At 40.5% G+C, this 23,781-nt stretch overlaps 1 protein-coding gene across 1 annotated transcript; it reads right to left on the bottom strand.

Annotated features, from left to right (window-relative positions):
* Window positions 1-681: 681 nt before the first annotated feature.
* LOC134578015 (ATP-dependent RNA helicase DDX25-like) lies at window positions 682-22,929 on the bottom strand. The gene is made up of 12 exons (XM_063436978.1): window positions 22,833-22,929; window positions 21,505-21,544; window positions 19,948-19,983; window positions 19,164-19,299; window positions 17,393-17,485; window positions 16,405-16,507; window positions 15,705-15,819; window positions 12,933-13,110; window positions 12,317-12,554; window positions 4,108-4,270; window positions 3,562-3,750; window positions 682-743 (listed from the first exon to the last, which is right to left on the bottom strand). Exons 1-12 carry the CDS (start codon window positions 22,887-22,889, stop codon window positions 682-684), a joined length of 1,410 nt encoding a protein of 469 aa, XP_063293048.1. The 5' UTR covers window positions 22,890-22,929.
* Window positions 22,930-23,781: the final 852 nt, after the last annotated feature.

The raw sequence follows: 23,781 nt of genomic DNA on the forward strand, positions 1-23,781 counted from the left end.
TAGTGAGTTGATTGTGTCTTACAAACTTTTTGATGGTTTCTTAACAATCCAAGACCTTATAAAAGAAAAGAAAAAGCATACCAAAGTGTCAGTGAAACACGCATAATGTAGTAAATGGTGATCTGTGTGTTACGGTGCTTTTTGGCAATTCCTTATTAATACTGGATCTTACGAAATACAAGAGAGCATCATGTCCAATGTGCAAGTGAGGCATACAATAGAAAAAAAAACAATGTAACAGATGGCAACCAGCTCACCATTTTAGTCGTTTCCCAAAAAATCATACATCTTATAAAAGTGAAGACATCCTGTCAATTTGGCAGTGAAACAAATACACACATCTAAACAAATACGCACATCTAAACAAATGTAAATCAGAGGTTAATGAGAATTACACACAAGAAAATGTAAATAATATTTAGTCTAATAAAGTCTATATACACGCGATTCTAGAATGGTTGTGATACACTACTGTGTCAAAATGAAAATTCTCACAAAAAGTTCACTTAAATAAATCAGGTTTGCTAGTGTAACGTTATAGTGTATTACAGGAAAAAATAAAGACTTCTCAGATAGAATACAAATATTCTTATTTTTAAATACGAAAGTTTAACATTTTTAACAATATAAAAAACTGTTACAGAAACTCAGATAGGAATAGATCTTGATTCACACAACACTTCAATGGCAAATTTTCTCAATCTCGCTGAGATCTCCAGTGTCTAATCGCCTAATCTTTGTATCTGCACAGAAAGAAAAACCAAACAATTCAATTAAAGTTTTTACAAAACTACTGTGAGATATATATATATATATATATATATATATATATATATATATATATATATATATATATATATACATACATATACACACACACACACACACACACACACACACACAGATAAAGCTTTAGTATACCATTATTTTTTTTTAAATGTTTTTAAAAGACAATGCACAAAACAAAAAGGTAATCAAAAATGGTTATGGCTGCAGCATGCATACACATCCTAGTAAACCACACATAAACAAGGGAAAATATGATGTATACTCAATGAGTGGCTTCACAGGGGCACTGCAGGAAGCATTAATAAACTCAATATCTTGAACTACATTTTATTAAAACTCTGCAGATGGTTATGTTTCATTTCCTTTGTCAGATTGGAGGCTGTAGAGCAGGGTTGACTAGGAGGTAGATCCCCCAGATGTTTTTAAACTTCAACTTCCATGATTTTTGTCATTCCAAAGGATCATAAGAGTTGGTCTACAACATCTAGGGATCTACCTTTTGGGCACACCTGCTGAGCGGCTGAAACATTAATAACACCTTCATGGCAGATCGCATGCCAACTGTCATGGTCGTTTGCATTTGCCTTCCTCTTTCTCTGAAGGAGTTAAAGGAGCACTATAGGGTCAGGAACACAAACATATTTTTGACCCTATTATGTTAAAACCATCATCTAGTCTCCCTGGCCCCTTCTTGACTCTGTAAATATAGCAACATCTTACTTGTAGTCAAGCCTGAAGTGCTGGCTCTGCCCCAGTCCAACTCAAAATAGCAAGCTGCCTGCTGACATCACCACAAGGGTTGTTCTGAGCCAATCACATTGCTTCCCCATAGGATTGGCTGAGACTGACAAAGAGGCAGATCAGGGGCAGAGCCAGCATGATTCAAACACAGCCCTGGCCAATCAGCATCTCCTCATAGAGATGAATTGAATCAATGAATCTCTATGAGGAAAGTTCAGTGTCTGCATGCAGAGGGAGGAGACACTGAATGTTTGGATGCATTTTAGGCAGCCATGACCCAGGAAGGATCTCTAACAGCCATCTGAGGAGTGGCCAGTGACGTTATCACTAGGCTGTAATGTAAACACTGCATTTTCTCTGAAAAGACAGTGTTTACAGCAAAATGCCTGACGGTAATGATTCTACTCACCAGAACAAATTCAATAAGCTGTATCCTATACAATGATCTGTGTCCTATAAAATAAGCTGTATATCATTCAATAAGCTGTATCCTATACAATGATCTGTGCCCTATAAAATAAGCTGTATATCATTCAATAAGCTGTATCCTATACAATGATCTGTGTCCTATAAAATAAGCTGTATATCATTCAATAAGCTGTATCCTATACAATGATCTGTGTCCTATAAAATAAGCTGTATATCATTCAATAAGCTGTATCCTATACAATGATCTGTGTCCTATAAAATAAGCTGTATATCATTCAATAAGCTGTATCCTATACAATGATCTGTGCCCTATAAAATAAGCTGTATATCATTCAATAAGCTGTATCCTATACAATGATCTGTGTCCTATAAAATAAGCTGTATATCATTCAATAAGCTGTAGTTCTGGTGACTATATAGTGTCCGTTTAGGATAACATTATATGAAAAGTGTGAAGACAAAATAAAATACATACATAATGCACCACAAAAGACCTTTTTCTCTTGTTCATTTAGATCTTTGGAACTTTTTCTTTAGATAAAATTTTAGAACAAACCATGTGAGCGAAATTTCTAACGTATAGATTTCACTGTACATATTTGAACTGGTTTACACTTTGGCATGGTGATGTATACTACAGAGAAAAGACTGTGGGTAGTGACCTCTCGCAATATGTATCCACACTCTAGAGAAGTTATATTCAAACAGTGTGCCACGCAGGGTTATTTAGCAAAGTGAGAATTGTAAGGAATTTACAGAGAATTTCAAAATAGGTGAATTGTAATTGTAGTTGACTTTGCAAATTGTTCCAGTTAAGCATAAAATAATTTGTCTTAAATCTGAAGTAGGCGTACTTTGGGGGTTTTAATTTCACTGAAGTGTCCTTTGATCCATATAGATATTGGGACCATGGACCTTGTGATCTCAACATTTTATGGATTTTGGATTTCTCACATGTAAATTGGGGAGGGACATCTGGGCGCACGAGTATATTTTAATGTATTCATTTGCTGGCAATATTGCCAACACAATCCGTAGAATAAATACAGATCTTTGTGAAGATAAACTGGTCAACTCCAGCATTTACTGCGTACCGGTCATGGTTCACACAACTTCCTAAAAAAGTACAGGTACATTCAATTTTATTCATGGGTTGTGCAAACAGAATTTATCAAATCTATATAAAGGTTTGGTCCCTCCCCAGCCAATTCTTGGCACAGAAATTTATGCCAGTGGTATTGAGATCTATTAGAATTAAGCGAAGAACTGACTTAGGAGGAGATCACATCTTGTGCTTGATGGAGAATATAGAAATGGAGTAAAGGATGTCACTGTGTTCGGACAACAATGTGCTGGCAATGAAGCGGTCATGGAGAATTGCTCTACTTCGTGTAGGGAGTGAAAGCAAGATGGTACATTAGCATACTACCGAGACTGCAGAGCATGGCACTGCCAGCACCCCTGGATAGGTGGTATTATCTGAGATTTCTTTAAGCAAATTAATAGTTAATCACTTTTATAATAAGGGACGTATTGACGGAATAAAGAGATGCTATAGGAGAGGTTAAGAATCATGTTCCAACAAAGTGATATCAGACGTACTGAATTGCTTTTCAATATGATCCAGCATGTAAAGACAGCTTTTTTCCACAAGGCTGAGTGCAATGCCCTTCTTTCCAAATCGTCCCGCACGGCCAATACGATGGAGATATGTGTCATAGTCTACTGTTCCGTCTAGCTGTAGCGGCAGATCGAAATTCACTACAATAGAAACCTGTTCTACGTCGATTCCTGAAAAGCAAGTGGCAACATTGCATTAGAAATTTGGCAAGCTTCAATAAAAAAAAAAAAAACTAACTCATTACAGCTTGTAAGGAAGACAGAACTGCGTCTGAAAATTAGGAACAACTTTGGGAGACACTTCAATTTAAGTGGTTAGTGCAATTTACCATTTAGTAACATTCATGGAATAAAGTAATGTTTAATGAAAAGAATATAATAAGATTTGGATAGTAGGTGTGGAGAGGAGGGGGCCTCCTGTGGGAAGGCTCTCCTGCTCCCACTTTCAGTCAATGCTTTGGCACAAAAATCAACTGACAGGTTGGAGAAAGACTAAGTACATATCTCTTTAATAAGTAGCGGATTTACCTCTGGCACAGACATTGGTTGTAATGAGAACTTTTTCATTCCCATCACGGAATCTCTGGATCATGCGTGCGCGCTCAGTGACCAATAGCTCTCCAGTTAGCAATGACACCTGATGTCCGTCTTTTCGCATTGTGTGATACAGCCAGCTGGCTATTTTACGAGTCTGTTGTAGAGAAAATATAAAGACATGTTAAAACTGACAGCTCAGATCGGTGTAATATTTTCTTAATGCATGGACTTGCTCAGAATACACTCATCCACACTGAAAAAAATGTTAAAGGGACATGTCAGGGGTGCTGACCTCCTGTTTAAAAAAAAAAAAAAAAAAAATCTCATATTTCTTTTATGTATTAAACATACACCCCTGACATGTCCCTTTAACATTTGTTTCACAGGGACCAAATCCATTGCATTAGCTTGGTGGCCCAAACTTCAAATAAGATTAAGTTAGAGACATCATTCAATTGTAAACCAGCAAACCCAAAATACATTCTTCACAAGACTTTTGTTCAATTCTTCCCAGTGCCAGGAAGTAGGAAGAAGGGTCTTTATTGCAGAGGAAGGCTGTGCTGCCACAATAAATGTACAGGTGATACTTGAAAAATTAGAATATCGTGCAAAAGTTCATTTATTTCAGTAATGCAACGTAAAAGGGGAAACTAATACACGAGATAGACCCATTACATGCAAAGCAAGATAGTTCATGCCGTGATTTGTCATAAATGCGATGATTATGGCTTACAGCTCATGAAAACCCCAAATCCACAATCTCAGTTAAATAGAATATTACATGCAATCAATAAAACAAGGAGTGTACATAGAACAATATCGGACCTCTGAAAAGTATAAGCATGCATATGGACTCAGTACTTGGTTTGGGCCCCTTTTGCAGCCATTACTGCCTCAATGCGGTGTGGCATGGAAGACCAGGATGCTTCAATAGCGGCCTTCAGCTCTTCTGCATTGTTCGGTCTCATGTCTCATCGTTCTCTTGGCAATGCCCCATACATTCTCTATGGGGTTCAGGTCAGGCGAGTTTGCTGGCCAATCAAGCACAGTAATCCCACGGTCATTGAACCAGGCTTTGGTGCTTTTGGCAGTGTGGGCAGGGGCCAAGTCCTTCTGGAAAATTAAGTCGGCATCCCCATAAAGCTAGTCTGCGGAAGAAAGCATGAAGTGCTTCAAAATCTCCTGTTAGACGGCTGCGTTGACCCTGGACTTAATGAAGCACAGTGGACCAACACCAGCAGATGACATGGCTCCCTAGAACAAGACTGTGGAAACTTCACACTGGACTTCAAGCATCTTGCCGTGTGGGCCTCTCCAGACTTTGGGTCCTTGGCTTCCAAATGAGATACAAAAGTTGCTCTCATCAGAAAAGAGGACTTTGGACCACTGAGCAACAGACCAGGTCTATTTTTCTTTAGCCCAGGTAAGACGCTTCTGACGTTGTTTGTTGTTCAGGAGTGGCTTGATAAGAGGAATACGATATCTGAAGCCCATGTCCAGGATCTGTGTGTGTGGTGGCTCTTGATGCACTGACTCCAGCCTCAATCCACTCCTTGTGAAAGTCCCCAACACATTTGAATGGCCTTTTCCTGACAATCCTCTCCAGGCTGCGGTCATCCCTGTTGCTTGTGCACCTTTTTCTTCCACACTTTTCCCTTCAACATAACTTTATATTAATGTGCTTTGATACAGCACTTTGGGAACATCCAACTTCCTTCACAATTACCTTTTGAGGCTTTCCCTCCTTATGGAGGGTGTCAGCCATGGTTTTCTGCACAACTGTCAGGTCAGCAGTTTTCCCTATGATTGTGATTCCTACTTGTCAGGATATTTATATCGGCAGACATTTTGTGCTATGATAGAAATTAAAAGTTTATATTGCCCGAGTCACTCAGAACAGAGCAGACTCCATTTTGCTATCTTCAGGCAAGACAAAGACACATAATTTCTATCCTTTCTGTAACTAAACACTAGCCTGAGCTAAGGAATGCATTATATAAACAAGCCAAGTGATCAACAATGAAGCAGGGGGGTGGAATGCTGTTTAAATGTTAATGGAATAGAAATAATTCTAAACACAGACAATAGTGACAGAAGATTAAGTAATTAATTTTACTAGGTCCCATTGTAAGTAAGGGGTGAAATTGAGTTTAAACATGTCAATTTTAGAAATTACGATCAAAGTCGTTGCCACAAAGACTGAGGCAAACGCTTTGAACGGACAGTAAATTTAAGTTATGGTAGTCATTTTAGATAAGCCAAATGACGTCAAAATCGTCATCAGGAAAAGTTAACTGTTTCCTGGATAGGAAGGTTTAGTGAGGCGAGAGTGCCCTCTATGGACCAAATACCTAAATTGCAATCTGCAGGTTTACCACACCTTCAGTTTCCTATTGGCCGTACAGAGAGTCTTGCCCTTTAACCCCTTAAAGGACCACTCTAGGCACCCAGACCACTTCAGCTCAATGAGGTGGTCTGGGTGCCAGGTCCTTCTAGGGTTAACCCATTTTTTCAAAAACATAGTTTCAGAGAAACTGCTATGTTTATGAATGGGTTAAGCCTTCCCCTATTTCCTCTAGTGGCTGTCTCAGTGACAGCTGCTAGAGGCGCTTGCGTGCTTCTCACTGTGATTTTCACAGTGAGAGCACGCCAGCGTCCATAGGAAAGCATTATGAATGCTTTCCTATGTGACCGGCTGAATGCGCGCGCAGCTCTTGCCGCGCGTGCGCATTCAGCCGACGGGGAGGAGAAGAGGCGGATCGGAGGAGAGCTCTCCGCCCAGCCCTGGAAAAAGGTAAGATTTAACCCCTTTCCAGAGCCGTGCGGGAGGGGGTCCCTGAGGGTGGGGGCACCCTCAGGGCACTCTAGTGCCAGGAAAACGAGTATGTTTTCATGGCACTAGAGTGGTCCTTTAAGGACAGAGCTTCAGAAGCTTGTCTTTCACTTAATGACAACGTAATTTTTTGCTGTTTGCGTTCAACTGCAATTTGCATTATACTAATTTATTGCACCGACGCATATTATATACCGTTTTTTAAAGGACAGAAAGGGCTTTAATTTGATGTAACATATTTAGAAAAATGCTTATTTATTATTAAAAAATACAGAAAAATGCAAAAAAAATATGAAAAATTTTGATTTTTTTTTTACAGTTTTTGCAATAATAATGTGTGCACAATTAGTGCAGGTTAAGGAAAGTAATTAAAAATAAATTCATTTAGTTGTTCTGATTTACAGAATATATAATGTGTCTGGGATTTTCAGTTTTTTTTTGGTAGTTACAGGTCACAAAGCACAAGGAGTAAAATAAACTTTTAATGTGGAGCGATTTTAGAATTTGGTATGTTTGTCTTGTAAGCTTAATAGCCATGAAAGAAAACAAAATTGCCACACAGAAGTATATATTTATAAAGTAGACACCATGGGCTATTTACCTAAGGTTGTTTTGACACTTTCTACGTAGCCATTTTACCACCAACCTCTGCTAAATATTGGAGTAAAATTGTGTTTTTTGGGAGTTTTTGCACACAAACTTATAACAAAGAACTTCTCATGTGTATTTTGTAAAGTTGGTGTGTGCTATTCCTGTACAAAGTTTTATTATGTGTTCAGTTACTTCTGCTGAGTACAACGGTACCCCCATTGTATGTCTTTGACACTATTTTGTGAAGCTACAGTGCCATTTCAGTACCCACAGTAGAATTTTGAGAGACGGATTTAATGAGCCTATGCTTCCATTTGGGGTATTATAACAGTTTGACTGTTCAAAAAAACCCACAAAGGCCTACCATTTGTAAAAGTAGACACTCCAGGGTATATCATAAGGTGCATATTGTGCCTTAGCATGCCCCCATTTTTTCACCAATATATGCCAAAGTATGTGGTAAAAAATAATGTGGGGCATTTTACATACGGATTGCATTTTTGCTGGGCATTTTGTATATTTCATATGTGCCACTAAGTTCAAAACCTCCAAATTATGCTCAGCTAAGTCTTCTGAGTAAAAAGACATCCCCAATGAATGTCTTTGGCACTATTTTGTGAAGCTACAGTGCCATATTGGAGACCAAGCCATATCAGTTTTTACAGAACTTTGAATTTTGACGCCGGGCCTATGTGCAATTTCCAAGCATCTTCGCAGGTTTTAAATTCAAACTACCCCACAAAGGCCTACCATTTCTTAAAGAAGACATCCCAGGGTATTTCAAAAGGCATATTTTGAACCTTAGCGTGGGATCATTTTTCCACTAGCTTGTACCAGTTGTAGTGGTAATAAGCGTTTTTTCTGCCTTTTTGACACACAAAGTGAGTTTGCACAGTATATTTTGCAAACTGTATGTGTACCACCACTCTATAATACTTTATATGTTGCTCAGCTATGTTGGCTGAGTACAAAAATACCCCCGTATGTACCTTTGCCAGGTATATGTGGACATCGGATGGGCACATTTGGGACACAGCTATTCCATTTTTTTTCAAACTTTACATTTTTACGCTGTGCCCATGTCCCATTTTAGAGTATTTTACCAGGCTATATGATCCAAATACCCCATAAAGTCATACCATTTCTTAAAGAAGACATCCCAGGGTATTTCAAAAGGCATATTTTGAACCTTAGCGTGGGATCATTTTTCCGCTAGCTTGTACCAGGTGTAGTGGTAATAAGCGTTATTAAATGTATTTTTTAACTTTTTAAAACTATTTTTTAAACTTTTGTTTTGCTTATTAATTTTTCCTAAACTTTTTTTTTTTTTTTACAGATTTAACATTTTTCTAAGCTTTTTTTTACCGTTAACCCCTAACTAGCAGTAAGCAGCACTAACAGTAAATTCCCCATAACTCCCACCCACCCCAGCTAGCAAAATATTTAATTATACAATATTTAAATTAGTTAAATAAATTTAACCCCTGAGGGTTAAAAAAAATAAATAAAAGTTAATCGTCAGGGGTTAAACAAAATTAGATCACAATATAATACTGTGATCTGTATTTTGATCACTGTAGGCAGTGATCGACTGGCAGGGAAGGGGTTAATTTTTATTTGGACTGGGTAAAGGGTTTATTTTTTTTAATTTTTTACTTAAACGTTATTAAAACTTTTTTTAACTTAATTTTGTAACTTTTTAAAGCTTATTTTAAAACTTTTTTTAACGTTAACCCCTAGTTAGCCTAACACTAAATCCCCCAATTCCCCACTAACTTCCACCCTCCCCAGCTAGCTAAATTTATAATTTTTAAATATTTAAATTAATTAATAAATTTAACCCCTGAGGGTAAAAAAAAAAAAAAAAAAAAAAAAAAAAAAAAAAAGAATTAACCCTCAGGGGTTAAAAAAAAAAATCAGATCATATTAAAATATAATCCCTGCCAATTGATCACTGTAGTCAGTGATCAATTGGCAGGGAAGGGGTTAATTTTTTATTAAAATGGGTAAAGGGGGGTGGGATTTTAATTTTACTTTATTTTTTTTACACTAGGGGGCAGGATCAGCACTGATCCATCTCCCTGAACCCGGAAGTGCAGAGAGGCGGAAGGTAAGTATACAGAGCACATGTGCTCGCTCTGACATGCTGTCGGAGCGGGCACATGTGCTGGGGCAGCACTATCGGGTGCTCCCGGTCTGCCTCTAATACAGAGGCAGACCGGAGCACCATTAACCCCACGATCGCGGCGATCTGGGGTTAATTTTACCGCGTGACGGACGAGGTCCGTCACCCGTCGTTAAGGGTATCCCCAGGATGACGGACCCCGTCCGTCACCCGTCCTGAAGGGGTTAAAAGTTAGGACAAAGGGAAGAGAGAGAGGTTAGTTGGAGTGAGTTTTGGCTTTCAGATTCGGACATGCAGAGAGATCCATGACAGATATTCACTCTGGGACTAACACTCAAACTCTCTTGGACACAACTCAAGAAACACTCCTTGACACTTACTTTTCACTATTACTTACATACCTCCATACAACCAATCGTACACGCATTCAAGTTCCTGGGACTACCTAATCATCTGATGAGAACATCTACTTAACTGGTAATTATGCTGGTTTTATTTAATCTAAATTAATTAAAAATCTAATAGCATGATATATGACTGGATAAATCACGGTCAGATTTCAATATTTAGAAATCTTAGTTAACTACTGAATATATAGTTATAAACATTCCATTCTGCAGGTGGAATTAAGAATAATTATATATTAGTGTGATATGATCACGTGTTAGCATACCGCTGTTTTTATCCAGATGTATTGATTTGCTCTAAAATAAGATAAGATATCTTTTTAGGCAAATTAAAATTCGGCTTTTGTAGAATCTGGTAGATTATTCCTATTGGATGGTTCCAGGAAATGATTAATGAGCTGGTTTGAATGTTATTTTAATTAAAAATTACATGAGAATAGGATATTATATGCCTAGGAGGAACTAGCCAGCATTGAAAGGGTTACTCAGTTGATGCTGTTAACCAAGGTTTTATGGCTTTTCGCTGGATTGTGTGAAGTTTAACTTTGTCTGTGAAGTACCCTCATAAATCTAAAGTCTTGACAGTTGATGCTGTTAGCCATTGGAACGTGTTTAGCCATTCCACTGTATTGCATACTTGTTATACTAAATATTCACTGATTGTTATCATGCTGCCTCATATTTATTTGTCACAATAAATTATATCTATTTTTATAACCAATTGTGATTTTATTTGTATGGAATACAAAACGGAATCATGACATGTCACACATGTCATGTGTCCTTACGGGGTTTAAGGCTCAGAAACCCTATGGCTTACTTAGCTGATTAGAGTGGGACACTGTGAGCCTAGAATATTGCACCTTTTCACAATATTCTAATTTACCGAGATTGTGGATTTGGGGTTTTCATGAGCTGTAAGCCAAAATCATCGCACTTATGACAAATCACAGCTTGAACTATCTTGCTTTGCATGTAATGCATCCATCTCATATTAGTTTCCCTTTTTACGTTGCATTACTGAAATAAATTAACTTTTGCACGATATTCAAATTTTTCGAGTATCACCTATATTGAGGACAGTTTGCCTTGGGCCTGTGGAGCATGACCTAACTTTTCAAACTACTGGTCACCAACTTGCAATGAGGCTGGGTTTTAGATCCTCAAACAGGGGTTCACACGATTTATAAAATATTTTACTAGGAAGGATACATCGAGATTCCTCTAATTTTCAAGTATTTCCTGGGAAGTCAAATGTAATTTCATATTTTCCAATACAGATATAAAACATTCCACTGTCCTTTCTCGCCTTGACTACTGTAATCCACTTCTCAGTAGTCTTACGTGCTCCCAACTTGTGCCGTTACAGTCCATAATGAATGCGGCAGTGAGGCTCATCTTCCTGTCCGCCCGCACCTCCCATGCCTCACCCTTATGTCAGTCCCTACATTGGCTTCCTATAAAATATAGGGCTCAATTTAAAATTCTGGTTCTTGCCTTCAAATCTCTACATAATGCTGCTCCCACCTATCTATCCTCCCTTATACACAAGTATGTCCCGTCTAGGCCTTTACGATCTGCTGAAGACTTACGTCTATCTTCTGTCCGTACTCCCACCTCTGATGCTCGCCTTCAAGATTTCTCGAGGGCTGCACCGTTCCTGTGGAACTCGCTTCCCTCCTCTGTTAGATGCTCTCCCAGTCTCCACTCCTTCAAAAAATCATTAAAAACCCACTTCTTCATAAAAGCGTATCAATTAAACTATTAATAGCTCACGACTGGTTCCTCTTCTGCAACTGTCACTAGTCTAATACTATCCTTACCTTTTTGTGTGTCATTTTACCCCACTCCCTCTAGCATGTAAGCTCATTGAGCTGGGCCCACAACCCCTCTGTTCATGTGTGTCCAACTTGCCTGGTTACAACTACATGTCTGTTCGTCCACCCATTGTAAAGTGCTGCGGAATCTGATGGCGCTATATAAATAACATAATAATAATAATAATAAAACAAATAGAACTACTAAATTACTTGTTAAGGGGGCCATGAAGATAAAAATAATTAGCCAATTTAGACTTAAAAAAATAAAATTACTGTGCAGGGAAGACCCATTGTTTGGCTAACATTTAGTGATTTTACTGTTGTATGACAAATTAACTTTAGCGGAGATCATTTTAAATTGAACAATTCAATCACCATACCCACTGCTGTTTAGGAATGGTATTCCCTCCAGTAGTTACAGTACCTGACAGAAAATAATTGCTTGGGCAATGGTTACCGCCCCATAGATGTTACATAGTGCCTGATACTTCTGTTCTTTGTTTTCACAAGGATCAAAAAACTGCTGTATGTTTTTAAGTGTTAACTCTTCTTTCTTTAGTTTTATGATATTTGGATCTGGAACAATTCTCTCAGCAAAGCTCCATACTGTGTCTTCAAAGGTGGCCGAAAAAAGCAACATTTGACATGTTTCTGGCATAGCTCTGTGAAAACACCATGAGAGTGAGCTTATTGAAGTCACATAAAAACATTTAATGTACCTAGTATGCAGCAATATACAAAACCCAGCATTCCTAACAGGTTTTGCATAATGGAAACATGCTACAAAATGTCCAAAGGTAGAGTTTTCACTTTTCCTCTGCGGATCTCAGAGAGTTGAATATACATCCTGATCAATTCACATTGAAGAGTACCTGTCATAGCCCACACTACACGTCTCCTATATCCATTAGCATGCATTGTACTGCCTAAAGACGGCTTATAAAAATGTGAGTTAAATATACAGTTTCCTTATTCATATAACTGGACACCAAGGAATATATGAGCAGTACCCACCTCAGTGGCAAAGTATTGGCACTTACCTTTTAACACGAATACTGTGATCACAATAACCTTGAAGGTCAATCATTACATCTGCCTCATCCAACACAAAGACACGGATGTATGCAACATCGATCAGCCTCTGTTTAAAACACCAGTCCATCACAGTACCAGGGGTGCCAATGATAATCTGGGCTTCAATTCTGCTATCACTGGAGGCTAAGCAAAAACAAAAACACATACATAGTAATTGCAATTCATTTTCAGCCAAGACGCAAAACAAACTGTATATCCTTTGCCTCTGTTCAAATTAAATAGGGAACTGCCACGTCTGTAAAAAATAAAATAAAATACTGCATTAAATAAAATTAAAAAAAAACTAACAAAAAAACACCTATAAAGCGGCACTGTCATGCCGAACTTACCTTTCCTCAATCTCTTCCTCTTCTCCCCCTCTCTCGGGATCGGTTATTCTTTTCTTCCTGTCTTCTTTAGTTTTCTTCAAAATCATAAGACAAAGTAGGGACTCTTTGCCTTATGGAGGATTCCTCCGCTTGACCAGCTCTGACCAGCGGAGGAGCAAAGTGTGCTTCATTTCCGCTGGTCAGAGCAATTTTCCCATAATCCTTACCTTTCCTCTGTATTCCCGCGATGCTTCCTGTCATTTTAGACGAAACTGACGAATTGCGTTCTAACTGAATGAGAACAGTATGTTCGTTTCTTTTAGAACGCAATTCGGCACTTTGTTCGTATCGGAATTTCATTCTAATGAATGAATCTCCGATCCTATTTATTGCCGCGGCTGCATCTTGCAGCCGCTAAATAGAAAACTCCCTAATTCCCACGGTATCAGGGAGCTATCTACTAAAAGGCTGAAAGACCTAAATTGGTCTTTCAGCCAAATTTACTAACACTAATTAAAGATTACTTAGTATTAGTAAATAATATGCCCCTACTCGCTATATCGCGAGTAGGGACATGTGTAGTAAGCAGTGAGCAGCCTATAGCTGCTCACTGTAAAAAAAACAAAAAACCTAATAACGTGCCCCCCCCCTGCGCGGCTACTGTCCTCCCCCCTGCGCGGTGGGTGGGGGCCCTAATAAAACAATAAGGGGGGGACCTACTGTCCTCCCCCCCCGGCCCCCACCCCTGAGCGGTGGGTGGGGGCCCTCAATAAAGATATGGGGGGGACCTACTGTCCTCCCCCCCCACCCCTGAGCGGTGGGTGGGGGCCCTAAATAAAGATAGGGGGACGACACCTACTTTCCTACCCCCCCCCGGCCCCCACCCCTGAGCGGTGGGTGGGGGCCCTAATAAAACAATAAGGGGGGGGGGACACCTACTGTCCTCCCCCCCGGCCCCCACCCCTGAGCGGTGGGTGGGGGCCCTAAATGAACCCCCCCCCCCCAATCAAGGTGACTAGGGGTCCCAAGCCCCTAGACACCCCCCCCCCCCCCAAAACAAACTATCCCCTACCTACCCCCCTCACCCTAAAAATAGTAAGGGGGAATAAAATAACTAACCTGTAAAAAAAAATTAAACTTACCATTTGACGTCTTCTTTTTTCTAAAATCTTCTTTCTTCAGCCCCCAAAAAGGGCAAATAAAAATCCATCATACCCGTCGCACTTTAAAAAAAATAAAAAAATAAAAATTTAATCCTTGTTCGCCCTTCGAGGGCACGCCGCGTACTGAGCTCCGCAGGGCGGGTCAAGGCTTATAAAACCTCAGGGGTAGGACAGTAGGACCCCCCCCCCCTGTTTTATTAGGGCCCCCACCCACCGCGCAGGGGTGGGGGCGAGGGAGGACAGTAGGTCCCCCCTCTCTTTATTTTGGGCCCCCAACCACCACTCAGGGGTGGGGGGGGGGAGGACAGTAGGTCCCCCCCCTCATTATCTTCATGGCCCCCACCCGCCTCTCAGGGGTGGGGGCCTTGGGGGGGGGGGGAGGACAGTAGGTGTCCCCCCCCCTCCTCATTATCTTCATAGCCCCCACCCGCCGCTCAGGGTGGGGGAGGACAATAGGTCCACCCCCCCTTATTGTAATTTTTTTTCAACAGTGAGCAGCCATAGGCTGCTCACTGTTTAGTAGACATGCCCCTGCTCGCGGTATAGCGAGTAGGGGCATTTGGGAGATTTTAATCTCCCTTGTGGTATTATGGGGGTCAAATTGACTCCCATAGAGTGAGGGGGGGGACATGGGGGGCTTATGAAGTGGTGGGGAGCACTGCTCCCTGCCGCTTCTATCTTTACATATTACAAGGAGGGAGCTGCAATCCGGTAGCTCCCTCCTTGTAACAAACTGAACGAACAAACGAACACTGATACTCAGTGTTAGTTTGTTCGTCTGATTTTTTCTATTCATTCATTCGTCTATCTGATGAATGAATGGATGGATGAAATTCCCATTCGCATGTCCAGGTGTTTCACTGGGCATGTGCGGGAATCTTACAGTCTGTCTAGTGTGGGCAGATGACGTGTCCCTCAGGGACTTCACCTACCCACACAAAGATGGCGGCGCCCTGAATATAGATCGGGGCAGAAGATAGAGATTTAAAAAGAGGTAATCTGGGGGGCGACTAGTGGGTCAATTGGATGTAGTGGAGGCGGGAAGGTGGTTTTAAAAAAAAAAATAAAAAAAAAATGGGATTCGGTATGACAGTGCCGCTTAACTTATCGTAACATGCGTGGTCAATTTTCTTTGAACTTTTTATTTATCTAGCAAATTTCAGCACAATCCAGTTCAGGCCAGGCAGTCACAACACACATCGACAAAAGAAAAATACATGTACAAACTTATAGAGACTCCACATACGCCTATTTCCTCTCACTGCGTAGACTACTTTGATGTCTTCACAGAACTTTCCCATCTGCTCTATAACTTCTCCTGTCTGCAAAGCCAGCTCAAATGTGGGACTAAGACAGATGCACTGTAGGAGACAATTGGAAAACAGAAGAGAAGTGGGTATGCCTATTTGTTTAACTATTGTGTTCCCCAATTAAAGGGACACTCCAGACCCCTAAGCACTTTAGCTTGCGGAAAAGCTTTATATGGGAAGAGTGTGTCCTCTTTATTTCATATTGGAAATAGTGCAGATTTCAATAAAAATGTATACTTTTCTAAATTATACTTGTTACATCCCCAGCTTTTCAAGCAGACAACCGGTCCTATTTCTGGTTTCATTAACTCAGGGGAGCTAAACTTTAGAGGCAGCAATTATACAGAGCAACTGCCTTGCAAAGACTTCTAATTGAGCTGCTTTGGGAAGTCTGATTGGACAGCCACAGAAAGCTTGAGTGGTGTTAGAAATGGAGGACTTGCAAAGGCTGCAGACAAGAGATCTGCAATTAATGCAAGCCATTTTACATATAACTGCAATGAACAAAATGCATAATTAAATGTATGCGTGTTGTCATTTGGGGTATGTCTACTAGACTGATTTTTATTTAGTTTGTATTTGGACAGTGGAGTGTCCCTTTAAAAGCTGCTTTAAAAAAAAAAAAATGCCCATTACCTGTGGATACTTCTTCATCGGGTTGACACGGCTCAGCATAGCAAGGACAAATGCAGCAGTTTTCCCAGTCCCTGACTGACTCTGGGCAATCAAATTTTGGGGCCTGGAAACACATTAATAAATGGAAATAAATAATTCAACACACTGAATATTGTAATAAAAAAAAAAAAAAAAAGATATTGTCAGTGTGTGTGCATTATGTGGTGTATGTTTGGGACGCCGCAAATTTCAAATAAGTGTATTAAAAAGTATGGTATTTATGGACGACAGATGCTGAAGTTAGTATAGAACATTTACACTGAAAGGGGGACTACTCCTCCATGAACTACTTGAACGCAAACTGTTGAAATACCACTTACAAAAAATAAAATGGTTACAATCCGTCCCACTTAAATGCTTGGATTGATAATAAAAAAAACTTGTCTTTAAAATCTGGCCTTATTTGTGCAGGGACGTGGGATAGTAAAAAAAATAGTTGCAAAAGAAATGTGCCTGAACCAAGCGTGAATATTAATGCATCAGAATTTAGATACTGTATAATCAAATAACCATGTGGCAGATCAACTGGTAATATTAATTTTAAAAGCCTAGTTAAAATATTTGAAGCTCCTGCACTTGCTACAAATCCCCAGAGTTTTGCCAAACCAGGAAGTGACTCAGCCCATGAATCCTCTATGGCAGTGGCTGAGCTTATCTGAAAATGCCAAGCGCAGCTTTGAGAGTTGCAGTAAATCTTTCAGATTTCCACTGCAGAAAGTTAACACCTATATAAAAACAGCTAGAAAGTGATAACCCTTGTTCTAAAACTTATTAATGGGGCAAAGAAGGGAAACGCTTCCTGTTGGGAGTGAGGCAGAAAGGTGAACTTGTTTTGTTCTATAAGTAAATAAATACCCATTTAATATTAGTGAAATCAAACCCACCCAGCGTAACTAAGTACCGGTACCTATAGAGTCCTAACACAAAGAATACTTCACTAACTACTTACGGATCTGCAAGCATCATAGGAAGAGCGGTCTCCTGGATTTTTGAAGGTCTGTTAAAGCCCATGGAATAAACTCCATCTAGTAACTGCTGCTTTCTATAAAAATAAAGCGTTTTGATTTTTTTAAATCCATTTTAACAGATACATTAAAAGGTGAATGCAAAATATGTAGCTGTAACAATATATTTTGTAGGCAAAACAATAAATTATTGGCTCAACAAAAATGAGGGGGAAAAAAAAAAAACCCATCCAAAACAAACCCTTTTCATTCCTGGATACAATCTTTACTCATACATTAATTGAATGCAACCAATAAAGAGTCTTTGAAGGCATGGTTTTAAATAAATATTCTATAAAATACTACTAGTTTATCTTTACATTCACACAGAAAAACGTTTATGTTCACTCTACACCATCACAACTTTGCATAATTACAAAAGTGATGTTGCACAGAATCTGAGCCTGGCTTATAAATCGCAGATATTTGTTGAAACCACTGCAGCTATAAGCCTGCATCTCAGATCTATGTTGAACAAGGGTTTCAGACTGTGTGTGCCAATTGTGTCCAAGCATCTGGGGTGGGCACACTCACTACCATGTAGAAATACTAATAAAATAAAATCCCTTTATTTCCTTAATATTTATGAAACCTGACCTGCCATAAGCAAGTTATGTCGATGACAAAACACACACACACACACACTACCAGAAATACAGACGAGTATCCTGTATTGCTATACTGTGGGTTTATCCCTCTCCATTGGAGCAATTCAAACCCAGAGCCAGGGGTGATAGGGCTCTGGTCCATGTGAGTTGATCCCCAGATATACTTTTAATCTTGCATACCCGGTATATACAGATAGTCTGCACCATATACTGTATATTTTTTCAGAGTACTCAGAGAAGATCCTGACTCCAGTGCAGTTGCTAGCGCACTCCAACTTTCTGGTATCTATTGCCAATTTGTGTCACTTGGGGGTAGTGCTGCAGCACTGCAGATATTCTTAAGCGCTTTGACTCCATCTGTTTTTTCACTTCATACACACTATTTTTATCTGTATACTGTGCTGGGAAAAAGCACCAGCAGACGCCCTTGTTAAAGGGACGCTAACCCCTTCATCTCACTGTATTGGTTATAGTGTCTGAAGTCCGACACTGTTCCTCCTTTCAGTGTTAATCCATTTTTGAGCAGTTTAACACTAGGGGTCCGTGGACCCACACAGCCCAGCGTGGCTCAGAGAGATTACACACTTCCTTCTAGCCATACCAATTCAAACCAGCAACGGGTGATGTGTCAGGCTCTCAGTCGATCACAGCGGCCCATTGCGTTTTTGGCTAATGCATCACTACCCCAAGCAGCAGAGGAGATAGGCTGTGCAGACTCTTGTTTAACATTAAAAACAGTTAAACACTGAGTGGAAGGATGACTCCTGACCCTATAACTACTTCAACAAGATGAAGCACTTACACTACCTGCAGAGTGCCTTTTTAAAGACACACTAAACTGAAATGTGCTCCTTCCGCCCCAAGTCATTCTTGTGCAATGGATGCAAGCTTATTCGCCCAGCCTATAAATGATATATCCCAAAATACTCTGTGTGCGGCTGGATAATAAGCAATGTGACATATTACTGGGTAGACGTGCTAAATATCTAGCAGACAATCTGAGGAGGTTACAGCTGTACAGGTCATACCTTTTCAGACAGTGTATGTTATACAATAATATCCTTAATAGCCAGTACCCTGCTTATGGGTTTGGTTACCAAGTACTTACAAATGTAGCTCCTCAAATGATTTAACAGAGAACAGTGGGGAGCTAGGATCTCTCTGTAACACTTCCACACTGTGATAGGATTCCACCAATGAGCTACGAATAAGCTTATTTAGCAAAGAACGTGCTGCACGGTCATCTGTGCGGGAAAGAAAAACAGTTTACATTCACATTGTCAATGATTTTTCCAGCCAATATAGTTTTGTATGTTTATGCCCCACAGGACAAGCTATTGGGAAAATCCTATGATATCATGACATTCCTGGCATGTCATCTGTGAACTTGGTATTCAATGACCGCTGTATAGAGCGATGTGCAAAGTGTATACAGATTGGAAGTGTAGCAGTGGAGTTAAAGGGGCACTACACTCCCATAAATCACTGGATGGCCGCATGACCCAAAGGCTTGTGTCAGTTATAAGAGAAATCTGCATGTTAATAATTGAACTTCGTAACATCTCCTGGCTGTCCAGCTGGGAAGGGTTCTTACTATCATTTAAATGGAGAAATTGGAAAAATGTTAAAGCAAGGGCCCAACTCATTTGCTGAGGGTGCTCATCTGACACTTCCAGCCAAAGAACAGACCTTGCAAGACACAGCTTAGCTCAGGGGAGCTAAAAGAAGTGCCTTCCAGGAGTTTCTGGCTTCAGACCAGTGCACACCAGAACCCAGGTAAGCGGTAGTGGTTATGGTGCTTGCACTGCTCCTTTAAAAACATTTATCATGGAGAAATAGTAATCAACCTTCAGGCTTGGTGAGTTAGAAATCACAAATAAAAAGAAATATACCATGTTCATTTGCTTCATCATCGCAACCATCGGGACCTAATGAAAGGGATACAAAGAAAGTCAGCATTGTGTAAAATATCTAGCAACTACTAACAGGGCTATTCACTAAACGGAGAATAAAATAGACAAACTGGAAACAATCTCTAAATAAGCGGTTTTAATTTCAGATACTCTGGCCTTACATTTTAAAATATCACTTTCAATTTACATTGAATTCTCACTTTAGTAAAGAAACCTCTAAGAATGTGTTAATCCCGACACTAGACGGAAATATGTCTAGGACAAACTGGGATTTAATTTCCCATCAAATATTTATATATCAGTTTTTAAAAAAGTGTGAGACTTTTTTCTTTAGTTCTGCATGGCCTTTTAACTGCGAACGTCATAATACGGTTTGCTTTTACTGCAATAAAACAGTTTTATTCAGCAATGTTTCACGAGTGCAACAGTACCTCATATATACAGGTTTTATGGTGTTTTGGAAAGTTACAGGGTCAAATATAAGGCTTGCCCATTTCAGGTTTTTACACATTGAAATGTGCCAGATTGGTTATGTTGCCTTTAAACTGTATATTAGCACAGGAATTAGAATTACCCCCCATCATGGCAGACCATTTGCAAAAGTAGACAACTCAGGGTATCCAATATGGGGTACGACCAGTCTTTTTTGGTAGCCACTTAGTCACAAACCCTAGCTAAAGAGAGAGCTCATATATGGTTTGTTTTGAAAAAAATTCACACAAAGGAAATCCTTGTGATACGTTTTCCGTTTTTGAAACATTAATATTTGTGTTCAGTGAAGTATCCAGAGTACAACAGTACCCCTTGTACAGGTTTTATGGTGTCTGGACTTTCAGCCTCAGTTGTCAGACAGGTTCCTCAAATTGCAATTTTTATATATATGTCCGAAGTGCCGAATTTCCAAAGTGCAGAATTTTGGAAGTGCCGAACCGATTTGCCAAATTTCGGAAGTGCCTCACATTTCTGAAAAGAGGCAAAACAGGAGAGGGAGGGGAAATTCAGGAAATGACGACATGAATATAACCCTAACCTAACCCAAACCCTACTAGGGTTAGGGGTAGGGTCAGGCCCCACACCCTGCCTCTTTCTTTCTGGTGCGGATAGCCGGATGCTGCTGCTAGGAGTTTCCATTAGCCAATCCCTGCTCTGCGGACTTACCCAGAAAGAGCTTCCAGGACATGCAGAGTAGGGAGCAGAACCTGGTGGAAGGGTTAAATAAAACCTTCTCTGTGTTTACAGGTTCTTAACATTGTAGTGTTCCTTCCAGTCCAAAATAGTCAAACTGAAACTACAATTAACTGACAATTTTTCTAATTCGACCTAAATTCAGAAATTCACTTAATTACCAAAAAAACCCTGAAAGAATGTAAAATTGTCAGCATATGACTAATATCCCTATATTTTAGGTATATTGTAAATCTACTTGTTTGCAGACAATATATGCAGTAAAATAGTGTGAATATGATTTACAAAACGATTATAAAAAAATATATATATATATTTAAACAATGACTGCAAAATAAATAAAAATCTTACCAGGTTTTTCTCTAAATATTTTTGGTATTCCAGGTATTAACTTTACAAAGAGAGAGACATTAATTAACAGAAGCATTATCAATGCATTATTACATTGCACATTCAGAATCACTGAATCATTACTCAGAGTATCTCCCTCTGAATGTAGGGTTTATTTCAGAATCATTCCGGTGGGTAACTCACTCCCTATAATATCAACTTCCCCGAAGTGATCCACCTGTACAACAGCCTATTTTGGGGGAGGCCCCCAGTCTCAGTGTAAGTTGTGGCCCCCAGTCTCAGTGTAAGTTGTGGCCCCCAGTCTCAGTGTAAGTTGTGGCCCCCAGTCTCAGTGTGGGTGGGCAGGTGGTGGCCCCAGTCTCAGTGTGGGTGGGCAGGTGGTGGCCCCCCAGTCTCAATGTGGGTGGGCAGGTGGTGGCCCCCCAGTCTCAATGTGGGTGGGCAGGTGGTGGCCCCCCAGTCTCAATGTGGGTGGGCAGGTGGTGGCCCCCCAGTCTCAATGTGGGTGGGCAGGTGGTGGCCCCCCAGTCTCAATGTGGGTGGGCAGGTGGTGGCCCCCCAGTCTCAATGTGGGTGGGCAGGTGGTGGCCCCCCAGTCTCAATGTGGGTGGGCAGGTGGTGGCCCCCCAGTCTCAATGTGGGTGGGCAGGTGGTGGCCCCCCAGTCTCAATGTGGGTGGGCAGGTGGTGGCCCCCCAGTCTCAATGTGGGTGGGCAGGTGGTGGCCCCCCAGTCTCAATGTGGGTGGGCAGGTGGTGGCCCCCCAGTCTCAATGTGGGTGGGCAGGTGGTGGCCCCCCAGTCTCAGTGTGGGTGGGCAGGTGGTGGCCCCCCAGTCTCAGTGTGGGTGGGCAGGTGGTGGCCCCCCAGTCTCAGTGTGGGTGGGCAGGTGGTGGTGGTGGCCCCCCAGTCTCAGTGTAAGTTGTGGCCCCCCAGTCTCAGTGTAAGTTGTGGCCCCCCCAGTCTCAGTGTAAGTTGTGGCCCCCCCAGTCTCAGTGTAAGTTGTGGCCCCCCCAGTCTCAGTGTAAGTTGTGGCCCCCCCAGTCTCAGTGTAAGTTGTGCCCCCCCCAGTCTCAGTGTAAGTTGTGGCCCCCCCAGTCTCAGTGTAAGTTGTGGCCCCCCCAGTCTCAGTGTGGGTGGGCAGGTGGTGGCCCCAGTCTCAGTGTGGGTGGGCAGGTGGTGGCCCCCCAGTCTCAATGTGGGTGGGCAGGTGGTGGCCCCCCAGTCTCAGTGTAAGTTGTGGCCCCCAGTCTCAGTGTAAGTTGTGGCCCCCAGTCTCAGTGTGGCCCCCCCAGTATGAGAGCATGTTGCCCCCCCCCTGAGTGGTTACATTATTATTCTGTAAGTCTGAAGGCTTCGCTTTCCTCGGCCGCCAGGAAACCGCCATGTCAGCACTCAGCGTCTCCCCCAGCGCTGGGAGCAGTTAGTCTGGCTACGTAACATGGCCACGTGACCCTGCCCCCTGCGTACTCCAAATAGAGATGGCCACACCCACCGCGTACGCAGGAACTGCGCGTCCCCGCCCACTGCGTGCCCTGCCTTACCCGCCCATTCCAACGTTGCGCTCCTCGGCGCTGCTGACGTCACTGGAACTGCCGATTAAAGGGGCGGGGGAAGCGGGTTAGTTCGGCTTTACCAATCCCCCCCCCCCCTTACCCACTCCAGAGCCCCTATCTGTCCCGGGTCAGAGATCAACACCGAACACAGCCAGTGATACCATTCAAATAATCCAACAAATAAATCAACAAATAAATAAATAAATCAATAAATAAATACATTAATTAATTAACCAAGAAATAAATAAATAAACTAACTGATAAATACATAAACCAAGAAATAAATAAATAACTAAATCAATAAATAAATAACTAAATCAATAAATAAATCAATAAATAACTAAATCAATAAATAAATCAATAAATGACTAAATCAATAAATAAATTAACCAAGAAATGAATAAATAAACCAACTGATAAATAAATCAACCAAGAAATAAATAAATAACTAAATCAATAAATAAATTAACAAATAAATTAACCAAGAAATAAATAAATAAACCAACTAATAAATACATAAACCAAGAAATAAATAAATAACTAAATCAATAAATAAATTAACAAATACATAAATAAATTAACCAAGAAATAAATAAATCAACCAACAAATAAATACATAAACCAAGAAAAAAAATAACTAAATCAATAAATAAATCAACAAATAAATAACTAAATCAATAAATAAATTACCAAATAAATAAACCAAGAAATAAATAAATAAAC

This window comes from Pelobates fuscus, chromosome 11 (genome assembly GCF_036172605.1).
Source record: "Pelobates fuscus isolate aPelFus1 chromosome 11, aPelFus1.pri, whole genome shotgun sequence".
Taxonomy (NCBI): Eukaryota; Metazoa; Chordata; class Amphibia; order Anura; family Pelobatidae; genus Pelobates; species Pelobates fuscus.

Bases quoted from the DNA above. Each gene is read 5' to 3' on its own strand.
- LOC134578015 (XM_063436978.1), bottom strand. From the start codon at position 22,889: ATGGCGGTTTCCTGGCGGCCGAGGAAAGCGAAGCCTTCAGACTTACAG. The intron at 15,820-16,404 runs GTAATGGGCATT...TGTCTCCTACAG, and splicing joins CGATGAAGAAGTATCCACAG to TGCATCTGTCTTAGTCCCAC. The intron at 3,751-4,107 runs GTAAATCCGCTA...CTTGCTTTTCAG, and splicing joins AACCAATGTCTGTGCCAGAG to GAATCGACGTAGAACAGGTT.